The sequence below is a fragment of the Excalfactoria chinensis genome, chromosome 9 (genome assembly GCF_039878825.1).
Source record: "Excalfactoria chinensis isolate bCotChi1 chromosome 9, bCotChi1.hap2, whole genome shotgun sequence".
Classification (NCBI taxonomy): Eukaryota; Metazoa; Chordata; class Aves; order Galliformes; family Phasianidae; genus Excalfactoria; species Excalfactoria chinensis.
Genome location: NC_092833.1, coordinates 12,030,770 through 12,055,985, shown reverse-complemented (window position 1 = coordinate 12,055,985; position 25,216 = coordinate 12,030,770). Strand labels below are relative to the sequence as shown.

The 25,216-nt window shown below is 44.7% G+C and overlaps 1 protein-coding gene across 1 annotated transcript in view; it reads left to right on the top strand.

Annotated features, from left to right (window-relative positions):
* Positions 1–5,666: 5,666 nt before the first annotated feature.
* ABCC5 (ATP binding cassette subfamily C member 5) overlaps positions 5,667–25,216 on the top strand; it is a 52,360-nt gene continuing 32,810 nt past the window's right edge. The window contains exons 1-9 of the mRNA XM_072344514.1: positions 5,667–5,779; positions 6,611–6,785; positions 17,890–18,047; positions 18,411–18,566; positions 18,907–19,054; positions 23,664–23,897; positions 24,011–24,184; positions 24,653–24,800; positions 24,947–25,095. Coding sequence (XP_072200615.1) covers positions 6,657–6,785; positions 17,890–18,047; positions 18,411–18,566; positions 18,907–19,054; positions 23,664–23,897; positions 24,011–24,184; positions 24,653–24,800; positions 24,947–25,095 — 1,296 coding nt within the window. The 5' untranslated portion in view covers positions 5,667–5,779; positions 6,611–6,656. The remainder of the gene's footprint in view (positions 5,780–6,610; positions 6,786–17,889; positions 18,048–18,410; positions 18,567–18,906; positions 19,055–23,663; positions 23,898–24,010; positions 24,185–24,652; positions 24,801–24,946; positions 25,096–25,216) is intronic.

The following is a 25,216-nucleotide window of genomic DNA, read 5'->3' as shown; positions in this document are numbered from 1 at the left end:
ATGGGATGCCCTGCCTCATCTCATGGGATGTTGCTTCCATCAACCCTCACCAGCTGCTTTCCCAAGAAGCACCAGTTTTGGGTGACAGTACTCACATCCAGCTAACAAACTCCTGCAGGTCACCGTGCTCTACCTGGTGTTCTTTTGATACTGCTGCTTGTGCTTTGGCTCCATCCTTTGTTGATTCACCTTGCTGGTCGCTCAGAGACTGACTGACAGGGCTCCAGGCACAGGCTCCTCCTCACTGCTCAGCAAGGACACCCTGTCTGGGGGAAATGAGTCAGCAGCCATCTGGCTTCAGCAGATGCTCCTGGAGGCAGCCACCCTGTGTGACCCCAGAGGCTGCTCAAGGCTGAAGAATGAGATGGGTTTCCCATCAGGGGGACGTGGCTGGAGCCAGTATGGAAACCAGTGCTCCCAGTCACGGGGAGGAGGACTTCCTTTGCACAACACTAGGAGATCACTTTTGGGGAAGTGGTCAGACCACATGAGTTGAAGGGTTTTTCCTCCAGATATGATGGCACACTGGGGCACTGCTGAATCCTGTTTTCTCAACACACCCTTTTCTAGCTCTGATCCACACAGATTCCTAAAGCAGAACAGCTTTCACCAAGCATACGTGTGAAGTCACTTCAGAGAGGTTTACCCTTTGGAATTGGAGCTACAGCTGGTAGGAAGCAACCTGCAAGCTGAGCCAGAGTGGAAAAAAAAAACAAACATCTTCAGTGCTACAATTAGAAAAGATTAACACAGTGAAAGTATGATACAGGGACTATAACAGCAAAAGAGCTAGCACAAATGGAATGGTGTTACAAAGGAAGAGAGCTCACCCATCTCTGAAGATGTAGGCTCACAGGAAAGATTCCACAAAAGATGGATCTCCAACCAAAGAGTCCTGCCCAGTGGCAGTCAGTCCTTAAATGGGGTCTAAGAGAAGTGCAGGTTCCACCTCTTCAGGTTGCACAGATAAATTGCCTTCACCTGTGCTGACTGTGCTCCTTCCTCAGGTGCTTAATCAGTGGTTCAGACTCAACAGTTCCCATACATTTGGAAAGCCAGAGGGTCAATGAGGATGTGGAGCTTGGCATGTGGCCCTGGGACTGGAGGGATTGGCAGGGAAACGTCAGAGTGTTATGGGGACAGGGTCTGCTGTCACTTGCACCATGATGGGAATTTTTGGTGCCTAGTCAGGGCTACAGTGACAAAGAGGGAATTCCCTGATTTAAAGTGCTAAGATGGTTGAGGACTTCATCTGAAGAGCTGTTTGGCTGGCTCCATCTCTCTCCCAGCCTATGCTGCGTACAGATGCTGCTCTGTTCTTGCTGTTTTGTTCAGAGCTGGGGCTGCTTGCCATCTCCTGTGCAGAGGGCAAGGTTTTTCCTCATCTCTCGCCTCCTCCAGGGGAGGAAAAGGGCTCCTGCAGCATCCCCTTCGAGTTCAGCCCTGGTCCTACTTGGAGGGGATGCTGGGGGAGAAGGAATCCCTCTGCTGCCTGCTGCAACCCCAGATGTGTTGCTTTGGGAAGGAGGCAACCCCACTTCCCAGGCAGCCCTCTGCCAGAAGCCTTTGATCAAGGCACAGCTCCCAGTGTGCTGCTCAGAGCAGAGCCCACGTTTCCTGTAACCCTTCCTTCCCTGCACAGCTGGTTCTCTGCAGGAGAGGCGGGTGTCTCAGAGCTCCCCATCCGAGGGGCTTCATGTTTCCAACCCGCTGCTCATTTTGTTTTTGAAAAGCTTTGTATTGGGGCTGCCTTAAGATATAGTGAAGGCGAAGGGGAACTTTCTCAGGGAGAGCTCTGCAGCCTGCTTCCATCACATCAAAGCCTGCAAGAGTTCACGTTATCTTGACAGATGTTGTACACTACAGATCTGGTTACTGTACTGATGTTTCCCATGGAATCACTCCAACACTTCTTTTAGTTTGTCAGGGATATATTTCAAAATATAACATTGCAGAGAAGCAGAAGGAAGCAGCTGATTGATGACCTTTTCCTGGCAGTGCAGAAGTGCTGGCTCAAGTTGCAGCAGTACCAAAGAAAACAGAGTATGTGGAAACCAGAAAGAAATAAAACCTCTTGGATTGTCCCTGGGAGCAGCTTCTCCATCTCCACAGCTGCAGCACTATTTCACATGCTAGCTTTGATGAAAGATGCATAATTTCTATGTCTTTTCACCCTTTGAGCATGGAGTGAAGCACTGGTCAAATCATCAATCAGAACGTTTGATTCCTATGCCTGGAAGTTATCAAACTTGCTTCTGGCTTGATGCTGTCATCTGAGATGAGATGAGCTCCATAGGGCAGGAACATGATGCTGCATGCTTGGCCAGAGCCAGTGCTGTAGGTATGGAAATAAGATGAGCCCAAAGGCACTGCAACCGAGCTGACTCAAGTCTAATGCAAGAAGAGCATGGATCCCTGCATGCACAGGCACAGCTCAGCTCTCCTACAGCTGGTAACAGACACTGCATCTTACCCACAGGTGAGGCTGGAGTTCAGTCAGAAGCTTAGTCTGTGCCCCATCCCCGTGTATCTGCTCACGAGCAAAATGTGTTTTAAGCCAACTCTGCTTTCCTCTGTAAAATGCTGCAAAGGCACAGAGGAAACAGAACAGGCCTTGGCTTTTTGTACAGACAGAAGCATTGGCACCAGGATTCACAAGGCAGCACTTGGGGCTGTTCTTCCCCTCGCAGGAAGAAGTGCTGTTATTTCTGAACAGGAGCAGATGGTGGCTGATGTTACCTCGCTCAGACAATGAGGTCTGATTGCTTGAAAATGCCAACAGGTTATTTTGCTTTCTCTCAGTTTTCCATTAGTTCAGTCTTCTGCCTTTAAGAGGAAGCCTGGTGCTGCTCACTGATGGCGAAGGTTTTTCTTCACAGCGGTGGTTTGGGACCTTGCTCTACTTTTTATACGCAGCAACTCTCTTTTGCCTCTCTCACATGGTTTCCAGCAGTTGTGTTTTTTAGATGAGAAACTGAGCCATGGGATTAAGGTGTCATACAAGTGGGATGATGGAAAAAGCTGGTGGTTGAGCATCATCCTGTCCAGGAACTACGCACCGGAGGACGTGGTGCTGGTGCTTTTCATCCTTACATCCCTCAGTGCTGTTCTCTCTGTCCTGGGACCACAGCTGGGCCAGTCTCTGGTTGTCAGCATGAGGCTGGGCCTATTATCCTGAGCATTGCCACTCCTTGAGCACCACCCCAGTCCCAGTCCTGCAGCACGTGGCAGCACAGTGCTTTGTTTCCAGCTGACCTGATGAAGCCTTGATCACACACAGCAATTTTCCTATCAGAGGCTGCAAAACGCCTGGGGGCTGCCTGAATGCAGAACGTGGGACGGGCATGTGACACTGCTCCATTTGGCAAAGCAAACCTGGCACAGAGGTTGAGTTCTGCCTGCACTTGATGACAAACTCTCCACATTCTGGGAGCCAAAGGGAAGGTCACACTGGCCACGTCCTGGTCACCACCACTGCTGCAGAGCCCTGGCAGCTTCAGAATCAACATCCTGATCTGAGTGCAGTGTTCTGAAGGGCCGTGTCCCCCCCTAATGGGGCCAACGCTGCACCTCTCAGGTGAGATGAGTTCCCATTCCTACTGCTGCAGAGCAACCAAAGCTGCTGTTCCACATCTACAGGCCAAGGATAGCTAACAGCCAGCTGATGGGTGCAGCTCCCAAAGCCAAGTGGTGGAGTTCCAGCCTCCAATGTTCATTCAGGCACTGTTCTGGCCTTTTACTGTTGCATTGTTTGGCCTTTCTACTGACTTTGTCAAGTCAGCAGCCACATAACCAGCCCACCACCTCGCCACACCAGCAAGAGCGCACAGGCTCTGCCTCAACCTATGCTGCAACCCATGCTGCTGATTTCCATCGATTACTCATTAACTGTGGGTGTGGAGCAAGCTGTAGGAGCCACACAACTTGCTAACGTGCATAGTTCTGCCCCAACATCTGCTCTCTGGGCAATGCTTTGCCCTTGGATTGATCTTGCCCTCTGAATCATCAGGTTTGTGGAAGATCGAACCATCAGTGCAGATATGAACTGCCTTGAACTGGTTTTCTGTGCTGGATTACGCTTTAAACATTGCAACAGCTCCGAAAGCTTCTCTCTGTAAGAAAAATAAAGCAGGTTTATGTTGGTTGCTGCTGAGCATTACTCCTATTTTACTCTCCTAAAGCCCAAAATAAGCAGTGTATGAAACAAGACGGTGAACTTTTTCCATGCTCTCTCCTGACCCGAATGATGAATTACAGCCCAAATTTAATCCATGTTGCACCTCTCCTGCGCTCTGACAAGCAGAAATGCTGCAAAAATAGGGCAGGATGGTCAACGCCTACAGACTGTAACACTGAAAGGCATCTGTTGCAGAGGCACGGCTATTTGGAGAAGGTGTTGAGACCAGGGAAGCTGTGTCAGCTGGGCTGTGAAGGCTCAGCACCAACCTGGGCAGCAGGGAAGGGAAGTGGCACCACTTTTTCTCCCAAACACTGTCCCAGCAGCACTAACATCAGACCGGGATGGGTCACTGCCCCGTCCCTGACCCCAGAGCAGGCTCAGGACAACCTGATCGAGCTGTTTGTTTGTGTACCTACGCGTTGCAGGGCAGTTGGAGCAGATGGCCTTTAAGGATCCCTTCTAACTCAATTCTATGACTCCATGATTCTCTGATTGATGAACTCCTGCCTCAATCAGGTCAGAAGAGGGGAGGATGAATCTTTTCTCCGGTCAGAGCCCATCACATCTGCTCTCACTGTAGAGAACGGCCGCACTGAGCCCGCAGGAAACCTCCGTGACTCCTTGCTCGTGTGAACCACGGCCGAACCCATCATGTCCGTAACTCCTGTTAAGTGGAACGCGGCCAAACCCATTTCGTCTTAAAATCAGCCGATCGCTCTTTATGCAACGACATTATTGCCGATTATCGACGCCTTTGTTTGCAAGAAGCCGGACTGCCCTTTCCAGGCGCACCAGCGGGGTGTTAAAGCGTTCGGCGGCTCTCGGGAGAGAAATACGAACCCTGAGAGGCTGAACCCGGCGTTCTGCAGCACGGGAACATCTCCGTGCGAGGTGAGCGGTGGGAGTGGAAAAGCACCGCTCAGCAGGAGGGGCCGAGCCCCGGCCGCGGTTACATAAAGCCCTCCAGAGAGGCAGCGGAGTGCGGCTGCAGGCGGGGCGGTGTCACACGAGGACAGGGGATGTCAGCACGTCACCGACGCTGCTGCTGCGGGGCTGATTTACAGCCTTTCGGCGGGGAGCTTCCCCTGTGCGCTGCTGAAAGGCTGTAAATCACCCCCGAACCAGCAGCGGGGGACAAAGCCGGGAGCGAGGCGGGGCTGGGGCTCGGCATTACGCGGGGTACCGCCCTGCATCGCACCGCCTTGCATTGCATCGCACCGCCCCGCCTCGCCCCGCTCTGCCGCTGCAGCCCCGCGGCGCGCGCCCCCCACGCGCGCTCCCCCCGGCCCGCGGCGAACGTTCCAGACCCCCCACGCTGCGGCAGGACCCGGGCGGGTCGCGGGAAGGGGGGGAGCGGGATGGCGGTCGCGCTCTCGAGGGATTGTGGGAAGTGTAGTTCGTAGCTCGCCGCACACCTGGCGGCAGCTTGAGGGCGGAGGACTACATTTCCCGTGAGGCGCTGCGCGGGAGCGGCCGCCGCGGCCCCGCCCTCCTCTTCGCGCGTGCGCCGTGGGGACGCCGGAACCGCTATAAGGGATGTTGTTTGGCTGCGCGGTCGCTGAGTGGAAAAGCCGCAGTGGGGGCAGCCGGCGGGTGGAGGTGAGCGGAGACACCCCGCTCGGCACCGGGACTGCGGGCGGCGGGACGGGACGAGCTGGGCTCTCGGTGCGGGGGCCGCTCCCTGCCCTGTGAGGAGGGGGGTCGGGCCCCTCGTCCCTGTGTGGGGAACCGAGGCGTCCGCAGTGCGGGCCGTGTCCCACACGGGGTGGGGGCGGGGGGTTGGGCGCAGCGCTGCGGGGAGCGGTGGTTGGTTTAGAGGTGGCTTAGAGGTGATTTAGGGGTGGTCTCCGTGTGGGGCTCTGACCCCCTTCTGGCCTCACAGTGGGGCTGTGGGCTGAGGCAGCGCTGAAGGGGTGGCCCTATACAGAATGCGGGCTCGGGCCGCTGGAGCGAGCAAATGGTTTTATAGAGAAGGAGTGTTTTCTCCGGGGTGCGTGGGATGACTCACCCGGCTGTGCAGTGTGTATATAGGGAGATGTGTTATTCTGAACTTGGTGAGCCGTGGGGTTGGAGCAATTATCGGCCTTATTACCCTTCAGGGAGGGTTGAGCTGAGCGTAGTTTCTCAAGGCTTTAACTCCACACTGCTGTTATTTAAGCTGTCAAACTGCATAATCATAGTTCTGAGGGGGGACTATGGCTGTACTCCAGTGCACTGAGAGCCTCTGTACCATTTATAGGCACCTCAGGGTATGTTTGAACTAGTTCAGAAGGAGCTGGTGTTATGGGACGTTGCGGTCGCTTACTGCAGCCTTATTGTAACAAAGCTCCTCTACAATTGCTTTCTTTACTTTCACTGAGTCACTTTGACTCAACTAGTTTTAAGGTGTTGGGTGTTACATCTAACAAAGTGCAATTTGATTCTTTCCAGACTGCCCAGGTGCAAACACAGCAGTAAACCCTGGCGTTTACAGAAGATGAAAGACATCGACATCGGAAAAGAGTACATCATACCCAGTCCTGGGTATAGGAGCGTGAGGGAGAGGGCTGACTCGGTACAGCACGATGAGCAGGAGGGGTCGAAATTTCAGCATGCTAAACACCAGGTCAGTTTAATTTCTCTGTTGCTTGTTTTGCTGTCTCTGCTTATCAAATTACATGCAGCAACCCTTCTGCTGTGCCAGCTCTGCATAGGTTTACTGCCTTGAAGGTCAATGAGTCTTCTCTTTTGTGTGGAAGAGGTCATTTCAAGGAGTACTGTAGTTATCTTTAAGAAATGTGAGTGCTTACTAAGCATTTTCAACTTAAACATCACTGACTAGAAATAGAATCCATTTTTTTTTCTAGCATGGAGATCTTGATGTGAATCCAAGCTTTTGTACTTAAGAGAATTATCACAACCAAGTAAGAACAGCGAAGCGCTCAGCTTAAATCACACACCATTCAGTGCTGGCAGTGGAAGAAAAAAATCTTAATCATGGCATGTTTTCCTCAAGGATTACTTTTCTGAAGCAGATGTCAAGCTTTAATAGCACAGTTCTTTCTTATTCAGTATGGATTACTTCCATCCAGATGGAAAACTGTTCCCTATGCATATGTACGCTTATCGTGGTGCAGTCATAATTACTTCTAATTTAAATTGAGAAATGAGTCTCGAAATAACCACTGGCTTAAAGCTTGTATGTTTTAAACATCTAACGAGGAGCATGTTCCCACTATGGGAGTGTATGCACTACTACCTGAGTGCTGAAGGGCAGATAGATGTCCATTGAAATGGAAACCCCCCAACTGGTGGAAGAGGTCTGGGATTAATTATCTGATGCCACTTGAAAATTAATGGTATTAACTGGTCTAAATACGGAAGTATTTTCTTGCATGCGCTGTTCGTAACCTTCCAAAAAGCACTGCAGTGTTATTATCTAACTGAAGCTGAGGTTAACGCTGCCTGTGTCGAGGTTTTCACAATGGCAGGGTGCTTGCAAATGTGTTCCTATTTCATATGGGCTACCTGTGGCAGTTCTAGTCTGCAAGTGTTGGAAATGGGGGAACTTAATGTATTTGTATAGAAGAACTGTGAAGACTGTTGTTTGTTCTTTTTGTTGTTGTTTAAAGGCTTAAATTTTGCTGCATTGTACTGGACACTGAGATGCCGCCTGCTTCAGATTAGATTTACCTTGTTTGATTGAGGCTTAAAGGTTTTGGCCGCTTGTGTTTTGAATGCAGGCTCATAGTGCTGCACTGCTGTTTTTTGAGATGGGAGTGATTTGCTCTGCAGCAAAGCAGAGCCTGATTGTTTGTAGTCACAGGCCCTGCAGCTCCCGGTGTCCCTACAGGCTCTATGACTCAGCAGACTCTTGCTGGTGATGTGCAGAGGAAGGTAGAGTGATTGCATTAAAGCAGGCAGTGATGCAGAACTGGGAGCCCTCTGGAGTCACAGTGCAGCTTCTTAACAGCGTTCATTATGTTAATGTCATTGGCTTGCCATCCAGTGTACATCATCCAGTAGCAAATCTGCTCTGTCAAATTAACAAGGACACCGGTGATGCCATTGGTAGCAGCTTTGTTTCCTAGGCAGTGGGAGGAAGGTTAAGCAGTAATTGTGGTGTGCTGTTTCTCCCTGTTGGTCTGCGCCATCTAATTGTTTCCCACTTTAACTTCTGAGGACAGAATCCTAAAAGCTGGCAAATGTGTTTGAATGAACCTTTCAGGTGAGGGTAATAAAATCCTCATTTCTATTTTTTTGAGGGTTAACAAAGAGCAAGTCCTACATACATGCACGGTGTGGCATTACAGTTTCTGATTTGGAGGTGCCTTCTGATCAGCTTCACTTGGTTGCTGTGGTCTTGTTAGCTTTCCTACCTGTACCAGGCTTGGTGCCTATAATTACAGAGTGACAGTCTCGGGTAACTGATTGTGTAGCAGGGATTCTGTACCATGCAAGAAAATAGCTGATATAGTCATAAATAGCTGAAATAGTTCTTACCTGGAGCTTTTTCCCTTGAGTAGAAGGATGTACACTGTTACCTTACTAATGGTAAGTACTCACAAGTGGGTCTGTTATTTTACTTGCTGGTTGTCTCCTTCCTTGTTGTCAAGGTTTGAATTAACTTTGAGCTCAAACTGTTGTTCTCTTCTGCTAACTTTGTAACCTGGATGTTTATAATCAGGAAACACAAACAGCGCTGAATTTGTTGCTGAATGTCAGCGAGATTCAATCCTGTTTACTTGCAAAATACCGAGGTTAAGGGTGAGGAACTGTTGTTGTAACGCTGTATCAAAATCACATGTTTGTATTAGCATGTGCCAAGCTTCTTCCTTTCAGTGTGAAATAAGTTTTAGTTCCTGTATTCTTAGCCTTATCACTTCTTAGGGTGCTTTGTAGTTCCTTAATAAAGGTAAGCAAAGACTCAGTGTTTTGTAAGATTGACTTTGCCTGTGCAGTCAAGCACAGGTGTGTAACAAAAGGTAGATGTTGTAGCTTGTTGATGTCCAACCTTTTGGTTTGCCTGGGCTGCACTGAGTATTTTAAGACATTAAAAAAAGAAGGAAGCAAACATAAAACCAGTGGTGTGGTGTTACTGTGGTGTTACTGAGAAAACCAGTGCTTCAAGGGGAAAATGAGTGTCCTTTAGTACTTGATCCTTTATGAACCCTGGGGTTGGGTCAGCTTAAGCTGGTTTATTGGGCACGTGTTGGTACATGCTGTTCTCTGAACCCAGTAGAGAGCTGACATGAGATAGAAGGGTAGGACCACAGCAGTGCAGATGGAGGGCTTAAGCTTTGGTGAGACTTTGTCATCTGGGCAACTGAGTCCAGCACACCATGCAAAGAGCTCTTAATACTCTTAATTTTCTTGTAGGAATCCTAGAGTAAGTTTTTTAACTAGCTTGACCAGAAGATGACAAAGCATAAGCTTGACCTGTATAGCAGTAACAAGCTGGTGCTGCAAGAAGACTAAGGCAGTAATTTCAGCACTAACTTAAAATCTGACATGAAGGTATGGGACTACTTTGCAGTATCATAGTGCATAAGGTAGTGTTCTTACTAATGTGATGCATATAATCTCATAGAAGAAGGTAAAACTGCATAATACCTTGTGGAGTAGATAAAGGAACATGCTCAGAGGCATTGTTTAATGGCCACTGGAGGTGACTGCTCCTCACAGGGTACAAGAATTACCTGACTTCACTTTCCTGTTGTTGCCTGTATTGCTGCATTTTTATATGGACTTGACTACAAGTGGACAAGATGGATCGATTCTCTAAAAGACTTTGGTAGGTGAGAGGCTGATTTGACTACCAAGCCAAGGTCACAAGGCCTCCTCATGTATCTTGCTCTTTATCTTAACAAAGCTGAAGACAACTTATGTAAGTCCTTTCTGTCTTGACACGTGTTCGGGCTTCCTGCTGAAGGAAGGCTATTAGTGGGTGTTCATGATCATAATGGAAAAGAACTTGTAATTCACTTCTTAGAAGCTCAACTGCTGTTCAGTCACAACTTTAGAAATCACTTCTTTGAAAGGCAGGAGCTTTTCAAACAGGCTTCCTGGAATAATTGAAACTATGCTGCAGCATAAGTAGATCTCCCATTTCCTGGTGCTTAATGGGGATGTTGCTATAGAAATGTGGGCCTCTGAAATAGTTAGGCACTCTGGAACTGAAATTCAAAAAACCCAGTTCTTATTCATGAATAAGCATCTGCGGTCTGATTTTTTTTGATTTTTTTAGGTCGTTGTTGGAGACTTTAATGTAGCTTATAAAATGGGGGTGTTAACTACATGTTCCCAACCCACAATACCTGACTAATTGGGCATTCTTCTTTAGAATGAAGATAACTTCTAGGTGCACTTGCTAGCACTGTAATCAGTAGACATCACTTGTAAGATGCTGTTTCATTACCAGTGAGTGAAAATCAAGAGATGCTTTCAAATAATGATTTCTACTTGTACCTTTAGGACTCCTTGTTCCCAAACACTTTTGTGCTCTTTAGTTGTATCTGAAATAATTGTAGCTCTTCTAACAGAAGTGGTGTGCCCTGAGGAGCAGGGTGAGACCTCATTGTGTCCATAAAATATAGCATAAAATGACAGAGAAGGAAGGGAAATCATTTCTTCTGAAAGTAGTTTTGGAGTAGGCTAATTTTAAATGGAGGCTTCTGTGCATGTATTGATGGAGTAGCAGGCAAGTGACTACTTCGTTCCCCTACCCATTACATTTGGAACAGCAGAAAAGGATGAGAAGTGTGTTCTCACAATGCACTGAGAACTCGATTCTTGAAACTTTAGCCTAGGGCACTAATTTAAAAAGTATACACAAAGCTAGTACTGGTTTTTGACTGTGTTCAGGATTAGCTTTTGCTGCTGAAGCATAATAACTGCATCTACAGCATCTGTGGCAAGCCTGAAATTCACATTTGTGCATTTGAAGGACTGAGCAGTGTTGAACTGTAGAGATTCTTGAAACACGCAGGAAAAACATGTTGTGACTTTAACTTTGAGAATCCAAACTAATATTCCTGTCCTCATCTCGGTCTCTTGTTTTTCAGGTTTGCCCTTGATAGCTTTTGCCAGACAACAGAGTGCGATCAGAGCTTGCTGGAGTTGATGTAAATCCTTCAAGCACTTATAGCCTTGAAGTGATTTATCACTGTTGGGCTGTTCAACGCCAAATCATCTTTAACTTTCAACTTCTGCAACATCTGAAGTGTTTGAACAACTCTGAACATGTTCAGAAATAGGGCTGTGATTGTAGCCTGGGTCCTTGTGCCTTGAGAAGGCCTTTAGGGCAGCTTAATTGTAAGCTTTCAGTTGCAAAGACATAGAACAGCTTGGGCTACATTTTTCTAGAGGACTTTGTATTTTCATAACATAATAAAACTAAGAATTGCTGCCTGAGTAGGCTTTTGTGGGCTGAAGGCTCTCATAGGCTCTGCGCAGGAAGATATTGCTACGTGACTGACTCAGAGGTTGCAGTTAAAAGCTGCAGTAGCTTGAGCTGATACCAGTATTCACTGTGTGAAAAGGTGAAGCTATTTGACTACTGAATCAAGCTGTCTGGCAGAGGGCTGGACTTGTCCATGTCTCTGGTATTTGGCTGTGCTGGAAGGCACGTACAAAAGCAGAGCAAATCTGGATGTTTATTTCTGAAACTTATAACAGCTGCCATTGTACTGTCTGTATACTCAAAGATCTCTTAACTGTTAATAACAGCCCCCACACAAGTGCAGTATTGGATGTCTTATTTTCTCAAATCATAGCTGCATAGAAGGTGATAAAGTTGAGTTAATGCTGACTCAAAGCATTTAAAGAAATAAACCTGAGACAGGTACAGGCGTATAATGAGATCTGGGGCACTGATGAAGTGAAGTGATTCCTAATGACTAACTAGAGATGTGCCAGATCTGATATAGTCTTCTCAGTAGTGCTGTAGCTGAGCAGCTGATGTAGCAAGGAATTTAGGTAGCTTTAATAGATGAGTTTAGTGGACAGTGCCCATAAGAAGTGCTGGACAGCCTTAATCCCTGCAAGGGTGAAGTTTTAAATGAGAAGTCTAGGGTATTTACTATCAGTAAGGTGTGATGCAGAATGTGTAGCTCCTATACACTGGAGTTCTTCTGCAGTACATTTTGTGTTGTATCTGACCAAATGCAGCATAGTGTGTAGAAACCTTGTGTTAATAGATCTCTAAAATGGTGGTGGGGTGCTAGGCACAGCCCTGTGGCTGTCATGGAAACTCAGTATAGATCTATGAGCATTGCCAGGATGGTCTAATGGGTATGGAGAAGCTAACTTGAAATGAGTCAAAACTCTTCTGCTAGAAGTTCTGATACTTTCAGATACTGAGGTGGCTGTTAGTTTGTGAATGCTCATATCCTGGAGTTAATTAGTTGAGTTCCGGACTGCATGCTTCTTCCACAAGCAGTCTATTTTAATCTAATTTGAGGACTAAGGTTTAAAGTGTGTCAAAGTCAACTTATGTTAGGAGCCCTGAGGTATTGCTGAGCTTACAGGCTCATTTGCCAGTTGAGCAGGGCGCCCCTTGCATTTGGAAGCATGCTGGTACAGAAACTGTTGAGTAAACAGTTGTATCAGGCCTAGTGAGTGCCCTGGTGTCAGGGCTTGTGCTGTCATTCCCTGCTGGTTTCACTGCACAGCACGTTGAGTTTAAGACTCGGTGGCAATTCCTGACTTGATGTGCAGATCTTCTGTTGTGACCCAGCTCAGGTGTGTCCTAACTGAAGATATTAGTCTAAGAACATCTCAGCATGTAATAGATCCTACCTGAGTGAGTCAGGAGCCAAATCTTCAGGCTGTGCTGGTATGATCGCTTACTGAGGAGTTGGCTCCCCACTTTTGTGCTCAGAGCACACGTGAGTATGTGTGCAGTTCTGTAAGGCAACTCACAGTTCAGGCTGATCAATGTTTTTTCCTTCAACAGGCATCTGCTGCAGGCATGCATGAGCTATGCAGCTCCAGTGCTGGATAAGAAGTGTACAGGCTCAGATCCAAGTGGATCCCAGGTTATTTGTTTACAGGATCATGAGTGCTCTTCTGAATGCAGAACAACATGTGGATTTGTGTACACTAGAAACCTGAACAGCTGCTAATCAGATGCATACACAGCAGCTGCTGTTTAAAAAATACATTGAAATGAATGTGATTTGACCATCAGTTTATTTCTTGAACTGTTAGAACAAGTGAGTTTTCCAGGGCAGGGGTTAAACTGTCTTGCCTCAATGCTAATGTTCCCTAGAATTCAAGGGCAAGGCATAAATAATGTTCTTGGAATAAACTGATATATTTGTCCACAGCTAGGACTCTGTGCAGAAGAATGCTCAGTGTTCAGCCTTATCACAAACATACATATGGTGATCCCGTTTGGCTGTAGTCTGCATATTGGCAACAAGCAGTACTGAGACACTACTGAGACACTGCTGATCTAACTGGAGGCTCACTGCAGCCATCTTGGAAGTAGTAACTAGACTTCTGGGTCACTGGAAGCTCTCCGATGGCTCTGTCCTGTCAGTGCATTGAATTCTGCTGCTGCCTGTACTTTGTGATCAGTGCATGCAGATGTCTAAAGGATTAGTGACTCCTTCCTCACACCCATTGCCTGTTTCTTGCTGTTTCTTCTCCCAGGAGATGTGTCATGGATGAATGATGCACCAAACTAGTCTTAAAAAGCTCATGCTCTAGTCAGGTAGCGTATGATACAGCATTATACTTAGAGTAGGCTGGGAATTTAATGCTGCAAATCCTCTTAATTCTGTAGATCACATATTGCATCAGATTCAGTGAAAGGAGGAGAAGGCAATTGCTGTAATGGAATACAAAGTCAGAAGAGCACTTGCTGCTTTACCAGACAATAGCAAGTGTTTTGCAGTCCCACGCACTGACACTAATACTAATTCAGATGCTCTTAGGTCTGATGACAAGGACAACGGTACTTTAGCAATGGCTTGTGCTGCCTGTAAAAGCAATGTATTAAAACCTTGTAGAGCCTTCTTCTGGGGATGTTAAAACATGTGGCATCCCTGCCCATGGCAGGGGGTTGGGACTGGATGCTCCCTTCCAACCCAAGCCATTCTGTTATTCTGTGACTTGCTTGGAGAATTGCTGAGGACATGCCTCAGAATGTTGCTTCCTAGACTCATACTTCAGTTCTTAAGCTAACTGGGATCAGTTGGCCCTATCATTCCCAATCCCATGAAAACTAGTAACTAATCTTGCTTTGAAACAGCAGTCCTTTAATGCGATCTCTTAAAACATGAAGTTTTTGTTCTGCCTGGAGTCCTAATACAGAAAATATCCTAAGCGCTGCTGAGCAGGGCTGGTAGTCAGTGGATTCAGCATTTCTCCATGTGCTGGCCTGGTCCTGAGCTATACTGTGCTTTGCTTCCCACTTGCTTCGTCTTATTGGGAGTTTGAATGTAGGAGTGAGGAGGCCTGCTGAGCTTTACTTCGTAAATGGGAGAGGTGGGAGTTCCTATTCTGCTGTATTGCCAACTTGGTTCTTTACTGCTTGAATAAACCAGTTTTAACTGTGATATTAAATTAGCCACATTAGCTTTGATATTCAGTGTCAGCCGCAAGCACTAATGACTAAAACTTTGTCTGCTCTAGTTTGCTAGAAGATCTCTAGGTAGAAGAAGAGATTTTTCTCCTTCTCTTTAGTGATCTGAGCCCTGGAAGATCTGCCTTGTGGAAGATGAGAAGTGATTGTATGCTGGGATTTGATGTGTATGTCAACTGCAAATAAATCCAGTTCTCTCTGCAAGAAAAGTAATGGATGGAAACTCTGCTTTGTTTGGCCTTTAAACTTGTCTGGTTTTGCTGTTGTCATCTGATGCTACAATTTGCAAGCCAATAAATTGCCACAGTCTCTGCTAAATGTGAGATTGCTTGTGCAAAGGGCTGTGACCTTGCTGGTTTTTTCATATCTGCAGCACAGCTGCTTCCTTTTCCTTCACCTGCTTCATCAGCCCTGCCAAAATAAATGCCCTTGTTCCCTGCTTAGGAGGAAATGTCCATAAAGCTGCTATTTCTGGCTCTGCCTTGCATCGTTGTATGTGCTTACCATCACTGTGAGCAGTTTGTTGACCTTGTACAAGGGAAATGCAGATTACATCTGCTGGTAGGGTTTTGTTCCCTGTAGTTTGCATGTAGTCAGAGAGGGGCAGGTGTGTAGCGATACTACCCCAGAGTATTCTCAGCAGCATACAGCAGAGGGATTATAAGCTGATCTGGGTTCATCATTTGATTTTCTTCATTGTCTGTTGAGTTGTATTAGCCCACTCCCAGGTATGGCACAGCTTCACCAAATGCAGCACAGAACCATTTCCTTCTGTTAGAGGCTGCCTGTGGTCTCAGGGGTTTTATTTGCAGACCACCAACTGTTGATAAGGTATTGGGTAAAGTTCTCTGTTGCCCTTGTCATCTATTTAGAGAGCCGTGATATACTTCTGTGCATTCAGTTCTCCCATCTGTTGTCCATTTATACATGTGCCTTGTGTGGAAAGCTTTACTTTCTCCAAGTCCTGGTTCTTCTGTTGTATGAGTGATCTGTGGTCATTCTGTAGTTCTCTTTGTGCCATTCATGACTTTATGGACCTTTCATATATCTATGATTCTATAAGCCTTTGTGAGGCAGTGCCCTGGTCTCCTATCAGTTTATTTTTCCTGCTCTTGCTGAAACAAATCTGTTGAGCAGCTTCAGAGTGCTTAATTAATTTTAGTGAGCATTTAAGAATACTAAAAAATGCAGCATCTTACAACTCTACTGTCCTATTAAAAGCTTTTCTTGCTTGTAAGTGTTGAAATACGTTACATTTATCCAGACAAATAGCATGTTTTTGGGAGTCTTGTTTTGGACTCACAGGCCCTTCTTGTGTGCTCTGAAAAACAGTGATGGCACAAATAGCCTGCAGCATAGCATACTGTCAGCAAAATAGGATGCTTGGGTAGATCTGCCTGGGGCTTTTGCAAATGGGTGTTGTGGCAAATTGGCTGTGAATTTGTCTGCAGTGCCTGAGAGTGTTGGTGCAGAGCTTCCCTCTGCTGCAGAGTCCTTTGAGACATCTGTGGCAGGTCTCATATTATTGCTGATTAGGGTAGATTTGGTAAGAAGGTGAGTTGGTAATTTAGTAAGAATTGAGAAGCCTTTCTGTTTCAAGTGTTACATATTTTGGGTTATTCGACGTGTCAAAATGTTGTAATATTCCTCTGTTTTCTCGTTCTGTTGTCTAATTTTGTAATGGCAGCTCTAGATTTGGCTTATGCTCTTTGAGTCCGGGACCATAGGCTGCTGACCCCATGCTTAGGCAGCGTTTAAGCACTTGGTTAAATAAATAAAGGGCAGATTTATGCTGTCATTATCATTTTCCTGCTCTTGACCTTTATGCAAATGGGAGCTAATCGTGTTAATGTGTTATACAGTTAGGGGTTAATATAACACAGGTGAAGTCTCAAGTAAAATGGTTGCACTTCTAGCACAAATTATATAACATATATATATATATATAATAGGATTCAAATGCTTGCTAATGATGACCATTTAAGGCTTTGGGGGTATTGTGTCTTTAGGAGGCTATAAGTCAGTTTCAAAGGAATAAAATAACTTTTCCCTGGCAGGGCAACTGATAAGGGTAAACAGGGTGGCTTCTGGGGATTGGGGTGGGCTAGTTGGTCTTTTAAGGTCCTTTCCAGCCTGAACGTAATGATTTTCTGGTATCCGTGTTTGTGAGACAGACAGGAAGATTTCTACCAGAGTCCACAAAGTATCTAAATTTCAAAGAACCAGAAAGCAAAGAGATAACATGGCTCTGCAATAAATGGTCCATTAAGTCATCAGATCCAGTAGCGAGCCCTTTGCAAGTGAAGATAGCAAGCTTATCTTCTACTTTTGCCACATGTAGCTTCAAAATATTTGTTTGAACTCTGTGAAGTTTTGACTTCTCCATATCACCACTATTTACTTTCTCCTGTTAGATTAGATTTTAAAGGGTGCATTTTATTGAGGCTATGGGAAGACTCTCCTGAGATAACTCTTGTGTTATAAATGCTTGTTAATAGAGTTGCTGAGCCATGGAGGAATGTGGTTGGGAGCTGATAGAATTACCATCTTTATTTCCTTTAGTTCAGAGAGAAAGAGAAAAAACTGGGCATGTGATAAAGTATGTACCATTCTATATGTATTTTTCCTTTGGTCCAACCTAAGGTGTTTTTGAGGAGAGTTTAATAGGATTCCAAAGGTAATCTGACTTTTCTGAGGATAGAAATACCTAAATTGTATTAAGAGGGGGCGAGTTCATTAAGAATGTATCTCTTAATGACTGGCTTCTGCAGTGAAGTTGACTCCTTGATTGTACAGAGAACTGATGTAAGAACTGGTTCGGTCATTTTCTTCCATTGTATTTCCTTTCCTGACACTTTTGATCCTGTGACAATATTCAAGATTAATCTCTCTGTTTATCCTTTGAATACACAGACACGTTCTGGTGCTCATTTATACAAATGCAGCAGTCTGTTGCAGATCTAGAATTTCTGTGCCTTCCATGACTTCTATATCTGTTCTCTAAAACATTTCAGTAGTGGTGGTTGATGCTGTTGCAATGACTTAAAGAAGGAAGAGGTGCATGGTTGCTGGATTCAAGAGCTGTGGACTTCAAACACAGCTTTGAATTCTGACTCTGCTGTCTCTTTTGTGAAAGCAGATTGAGTGCCAGGATGCCTTGGAAGCAGCTGCTCGTGCAGAGGGGCTTCCACTGGATACCTCTGTGCATTCCCAGCTGAGAATGCTGGATGAAGAGCATCACAAGGGCAAATACCACCATGGCCTGAATGCGCTGAAACCCATACGGACTACTTCCAAGTAAGTCCTTAGGCTCCAGGAGAGCTGATACAGCATTTGCTTTTCAGACCTTGTACAGGGTAGGATTGCAGCTGAAGGTCTGCTGACTGATGCTGGAAAAATTAGAATGTGTTCATCCATTATGACCTGCATGGGCCATTTGGGACTCTGAGTGCTTTAAACAGGGAGAGGCTTTGAGGCTTTGTTTTTCTAGGGGCTTTACAATTCTTTTTCCTTTTTGTAGAATCATAGAATCCTTAGAGTTGGAAGGGACGTCTAAAGATCATGTAGTCAAACTCCTCTGTAATGAACAGGACATCTATGACTAGATCAGGCTGCCTGGAGCCTTTTCGTTTGTTTCTGATTTATTTTTTCTCCTTTTAGACACCAGCACCCTGTTGATAACGCTGGGCTTTTCTCCTGCATGACCTTCTCCTGGCTCACTCCTTTGGCCCACAGAGCATACAAGAAAGGGGAGTTGTTCATGGATGATGTATGGTCTTTGTCAAGGCACGAGTCTTCAGATATCAACTGTAGAAGGTAGAAACATCTGCTGGGTTTTTTTGTTTCATTTTTTTTATAAATTCACAAGCAAAGAAAAGAATTGAATTGGCAAAAAAAAGAAACACCAATGCATCAATGCATTGCTTTCTGTCCCCCTCTTTAGTACTGTCTGTACTAAATATAGATATCTCAAGATGCAGAGCCATCTCTTTACCTCACAGAATATACCATGCATTTATTTATCTTGAAATTACTACTGAATTATTGTTACTCTGAGCTGGGAAGCACTTGGAGTTTTCACAAAGAAGTGCTGCTGTGAGCTTGTGCCTTCTTTCATGGCAAAAGATTCCTAGCATAAGACATCTGTTTTTATTAGGCTGGAGAGATTGTGGCAGGAAGAACTGGAAGAAAGCGGGCCTGACGATGCTTCTCTCCGAAGGGTTGTGTGGATTTTCTGCCGCACCAGACTCATCATTTCCATCGTGTGTCTGATGATCACGCAGCTCGCGGGTTTTAGTGGACCAGTAAGTAATATCCATCCTTTTTTTTAACAACCCCAGAGGGCTCCATCTCATGGCCAAGTGCAAAATACGAAGGTTTCATTGCAGAGTCGTTTAAATGTTTTGACTAGCTAGAAATTTCGGGGTGAAATTCCAGAGTGTTACGATAATCCAAGATAGGTTTCCTACAGCTGGTGTGGATCAGTTGCTGAATACCGAGGCCAAGTTCTTGGAAGAGGGAGGGGACTTTTAGATACCTTGGAGGAAATGCGCACCTGTTTTTTCTCTTTGCTTTTCAGTATAGTTTAAAGTCATTCTTTAACTGACATGTGATCTTTTTGCATAATATTCTTATGTGCAGGTCTTTTATGTTGTGTTGCTTTTTCCTTTTGTTTTGACATTCTGTGAATTTATCTTGCAACGAAACACTAATTTTAGATTATTGGCATTAATAGCACAGTCTTCAAGAAGTGGAACCAAGCAATTTTATTAGAGTGCTACTTAAAAAATAATATGAGCAGATCCGGTCAGACAGGTTTGATGTAGAGTTCATGTTAGAGTATGTTATTGCCTCTAGGAACTGCTGCAGTTTTTTTGCCATGGGTTGTAATGAAGATAACAACATATGGGACTTGGCATTCACAACATCTTTGTCACCTGTTTGTTGCACGTGCTGTGCAGATTTGCAGTTGAAGTTTTGACTAAATTTATTCTCTACACATTTCCCTTGAGGAGTAGGAGCAGTATTACTGCTAGTAGTACACGTTTCAGTGTGCTGGTAAGCTGAAGGTTCATTTCTGGGGTAAGTACACCTGGGTGCACTCTTAGGTGGAATGTCTTTTTAGAAATGTTTTCCAACTTTTAATGTCTTATCAAAATGTTCTTCTGCTTTTTATGCCTTTTTAAAGTTTGCCTTCTTTTATGTGAAACGAATAACAAATGTTTCTGTGATACTGTTTTCATGGTAATGGTCTGTCTCACGTTAGTTATAAAATGTACGAACATACTGTGCTAATTAACAATATATCATGATTAAGATTTTCACAGCACTAGCTTTGCCCAAGAAGAGCTTCTGTCATTGTTTCACTGCAGGGCTTTAGCAGCTGCTTTTATGCTTAGTAACAAACTTGCAGCAGGGTGTTCCCTAATTTCTGTAGCGTCATCTCAATTTCTCTCAGCCAAACTGCTGAATGAAAGTGGGAAGGGAAAGGAAAAAAACAAACCAACTTGACAAGGCTGGGAGCTACGACTGCAGTTGATGTTCAGTTTGGATAATTTAAAATAATCTGTGGACATTGCCTGTTTGCAGACAGCCTTATTCGTTTCTCTGAATAAGGAGAAATAGCCTTTTATTTCTAACATTTGGCATGGAAAAGGAGTCTTTACCATCCCTCCTCTCTGTTTTTTCTTTTTAATGGCACACCTCATGGATATGCCTGTGCTGTCTCCTCTGGTACATTAGTGCTTTCTTGTGTTGTTGTGCCCTTTCAGTCACCTGAAGGTGTAAAGGGAGATCAGGAAAAGCACTTGACTGGACCTCGTATATTGGTGAAAACTGGCAAAACGGAGCTAAACTATTATATAAAGCTTCAAAAAGTTGGGGTGTCTGTGACCTTGAAATGCCAGCCCACAGCTGTGGCTTCGCTAATGAACATTGTGATGGTTATAACTGGAAAGGCCTCTGGCGTCTTTTTCAGTTGATACCAGATCCTTCAGGGGTCTTGCTTTTATTTTGTTCATCTGGCACAGCATTGAAATCCATTAAACGGTCCGATAGCTGCATGTGTCAGACTGCCTTGTCATAACCATCAGAATGTACGAGAATGGGTGAGATGCTTTTTATCTCCCCAAAATATTTGCTGCCGTTTAATCAGCTGCCAGAACTTCACATTCAGATGAAGGAGCAGAGAAGTTTTGTTTATGACTGAACATAGTTTAACTCCAGGTCTGAACATTGTACCCATTTGCAACTGTTCAGAGCTATTCTTCCTGTTTGGGAGATGGGAAAACTTGCCATCTTAGTGGAGTACAGCTTGACAGTTTGGTCAGTTATTGGAGGGGGAGTGGTAAGCTGGTGGAGGTAAGTTTCCCATTTCCCAGTTGGCTCCAGTTGCAGCCCTCCCCGTTGCACGCTGGCTGCGGTGGGGGTGCCTGCGCTGCAGTGGGACCAGTGACAGAAGCTGTTCTTTAGAATTTTCAGGATGGCTGTTTTCTGCGTCAGAATGAGGCAGTCCTGCTGGGCAGAGCCAACGCCAAGAGCAAAGGTAAGGTAATGTTTATTCAATGAGAATGCTTAGACAGCCAAGCAGCTAGTACCATCTACTGCAAGCCATAGTCACAGGAATTCCTTTATCCCGTTAGATCGTTTTAAGTTTGTACTACAGCTTTCTTGTTTTGTAAATAACTTCATGCTGGATTCTTTTGATGAAGTCAGTTTGAATTGGAGTAGTATGTGCTTATGTGTAAATGTTAATTCTGTGTGACTTCTTTCCGTCCCCTTTTCAAAATTCTTTAATCTGCTCTTTCCTCTTTCTTTCTTCTGGGGAAAAAATAAAAACAAAAATGGGGTGTAATGCCTGGTCTCTATTTCATCACGGGAGATGCCGATTCTATAAAACAGTGCTGCAAAAAAAAAATAAAAATAAAGCACTAAAAAGTTTTGGGAAGGAATGAGACCCCAGGAAACATCTGCTATCTTTATACATCCTCTCTTGGAGACCTTCAGCAATGCTGTGGTGTGCGAGAAAAAGGCTTGCAGTCTGCGACCATGCTGAGTTACAGCTCGTGAGGAAAAGGGGGGATTTTCACCCCAGTGCTCAGTGACTCGGTTGCATATGTCGGATTGAATACTGGGAAAAAAGAAGTCAGTAATCTTCTTAGTAACTGCAAACCAACTGTATGCAGTTGTCGTCCAAACAGTGGATGTAAAACTAAATCCAAGTAAGGAGAAAGTTGGAGCGCGATAGGTCTGTGAATGTGAGCTCCTCACATTTGTTCAGGGATCGATATGTAAATTTTCTCAGTTGCCATTCTAGAAACCAATGGACATCTGGCTTTAATTCACACTCGTGAAAATGAAAGAGCAAAATTATTTACAGCATGTTTCCTTGGTTCTGACACGCAGAATTACTTTCCTCAGAACAGATGAGTTCGATCTCCATTTTTTCCCTGTTATTTGGTGCTGGGCTATAGCTTTCGATACCTTTGCTGCAATAGTGGGGTTTTGGTTTTTTCCATCTCTCTTCAAACTATAAAACTATGCAGAACTCTTGTTTACAAAGCGTGATTTAGTCAAGAGGACTTCGAAGGACTGTGATGAAAAAGGCTTCTCACATATTTTTCCTTGGTCTAAAAAAAATTTTTTTGGTTGCTTTTCATTGTGGGCAAAGGTAATTCTGCTCTGTAGTAGCATATCAAAAGCACCAGTATCTTAAAGCATCTTGTTGAAAAGCTGTCTAGGAAAACTCATTTTGTTACCTATAAAGCCTTACAATAGCATACATTTTAAAGCAGATTTCAGAATTTGGGCAGCCTCGGAAGCCTCCCCTGTTGGCACCTGCAAGTTTGACTTCCTTTGGACTTCATGAAAACACACTGTTCTGTTCTTGTATTTTTATAACTGTGTATAGTTTCAATGATAGTTTATGTTAGAGGCTAAGACTGTTAGATATTAACCCTTCGTAATTATCTTGTACGTGCAGATTGTATATTTATACAATTCTCTACCTGTTGTACCGTGTTTGTGAGATGTTACCGTTGAAGATGACGCTTTATTTCAAATAAAAACCTGTTGTTTCTCAGTCAATAGTATTTAATATTGCTGATGATTGTGAGTTGTATGATGTTACATTGTGCCGTTGGACCACAGAGAGCTCGAGGTGGGAATTGGTGGTTCTGGGGGCTGCGTTCTTTCTGCAGGTCATATTTGCAATGTGATTCCTGAGGTAAAGTGTTCATGTTTTTGGGGGGAAAGGGTACGGGGAGGGATCAAATGGTTAATTTGCTTTCTTTTCCTTTTTTATTTTCCCCGCCCCAATGGTTTGTGGCGTTTCGTACCTTGTGCTTTCTGCTTGTTTTTTTTTTTTTCTTTACAATTAAACTGCTGATGTTTATTTCCAGGAATGTTTTGCAAATGTCCTTCTCACTCTTCCCCTCCACAACTGTAGGTACATTGTTCCTTTTTATCAAAATAAGCACGTTTGAAGCAAACCAAAGATAAAGTAAAAAGGTCTTAATGTCACGTAAAGGAATGTTTTTGTTTTTGTTTTTTTAATGTGCTCAGATGTATAAGTAGTGACTATAATTTAAGACTCTTCTATATGACAATGCATTGCTTTCAGCTAACTGACAGATTTATGTTAAGTTAGAAGACACGGGATTAGAAGTGTGCTGCAAGGAACGTGGTTCCAATTGAACTCTCTTAATGAATCTGACTCGGCACTCGGCTCTCAGCAGGGCTTTGTTGCGGTGCTCCTTGTGTTGTCATCTTTTACTTCTGGAAAGAAGACGCTTTCTATTTCAAATGGCTCTTTTAAAAGCAAAGTAGCCTGCTTATTTCTAACTTAACATAAAGTTGTTGCATGGTCCTCTGGGATGATGGGGTGTTCACGCAAGCTTGCATTTCTTCCTGTAGGCGTTCGTTGTGAAACATCTTTTGGAGTATACCCAACAGAGTGAGGCCAACCTGCAGTACAGCTTGTTTTTAGTTTTTGGCATCTTTATGACGGAAATAGTGCGGTCTTGGTCCCTCGCGCTAACGTGGGCCTTGAACTACCGCACGGGGGTTAGACTGCGTGGAGCTATCCTCACAATGGCATTTAAGAAAATTCTCAAGCTGAAGAACATCAAGGAGAAGTCTCTTGGCGAGGTAAGCTGCAGTATCGCTTCAGAAGTAGCTGGGCGGTAAAGGGGTACGCGATATATTCCTTTGAGAACGAACCGTGCTTTAAATCTATATCATCTGTTGCATGTATTTTTCAGCTCATAAATGTGTGTTCCAATGACGGTCAAAGGATGTTTGAAGCTGCAGCAGTTGGCAGTTTGTTGGCTGGGGGCCCCATTGTGGCCATCTTAGGAATGGTTTACAATGTAATTATCCTGGGCCCAACAGGCTTCTTGGGCTCTGCTGTCTTCATCCTTTTCTACCCAGCGATGGTAAGTTGAAAAGGGTTAAGACCCACTTCATTTTTCTTAGGCCAGACATACGCATGGTTCTGAACAGAAGGTGTTGACCTGTGTTAAGTTAAGGCTGTTTTTGGCACTGTATGTTATTGAAGGTGTTCCTTAAGATGATGTGAGAAACAGGAAACTCACAGTGATAGGAAAAAAAACCCAACACCATGAAAATAGGGAAGCTGATAGATTGGACTTCCAGGTAAATACTCATAGCTGAATTAAACTGCAGTGTTCAGGCAGAGGTTGGACATCTTGTGTATGGGGGCTGAACTTTACATGCTTCAGCCAAGAGCGTTTCACTGTTGAGTTCAATGAAAGGCATTGAGAAGTGCTGCACCTGGGAGGAGTGTGCTCATGCTTAGTTGCTCCTGTTTCCATTTCTGCTCAGCTGTAAAATAAGCTCCTTCTGAGTTATACTAATATTGGATAATAAACTTTTTGTTTCAGATGTTTGTATCGCGCCTCACTGCTTATTTCAGAAGAAAATGTGTATCAACAACAGATGAACGTGTGCAGAAGATGAACGAAGTTCTTAATTACATTAAGTTCATTAAAATGTATGCCTGGGTCAAACCGTTTTCTCAGAACGTTCAAAGTGAGTTCACGCAACTTATAAATGTATCCTGTTGTGCTGATGTCCCATTGCTTAGTGTGGGATCATCCTATGCTGTGACAGTGCATGTTGTGTGTGTGCTCCTCTGATAAATACTCCAAGCTCAGTTCTGCTATTTATATTTCTAGAAATTCGTGAGGAAGAGCGTAAAATCTTGGAGCGTGCGGGCTACTTCCAGAGCATCACTGTGGGAGTGGCTCCCATAGTTGTAGTCATTGCCAGCGTGGTGACCTTTTCTGTCCACATGATACTTGGCTATGATCTTACAGCAGCTCAGGTAGGTGGTTAGTTAATTGCAATGTTGAAGACATTCCCTATTGCACTGCTACAGTAAGTTTTCTGTCGGACCATTTTTCTTCAGCCTGTTTTTTGTTCTGTGCCCCCCTGGCTGGGCTGAC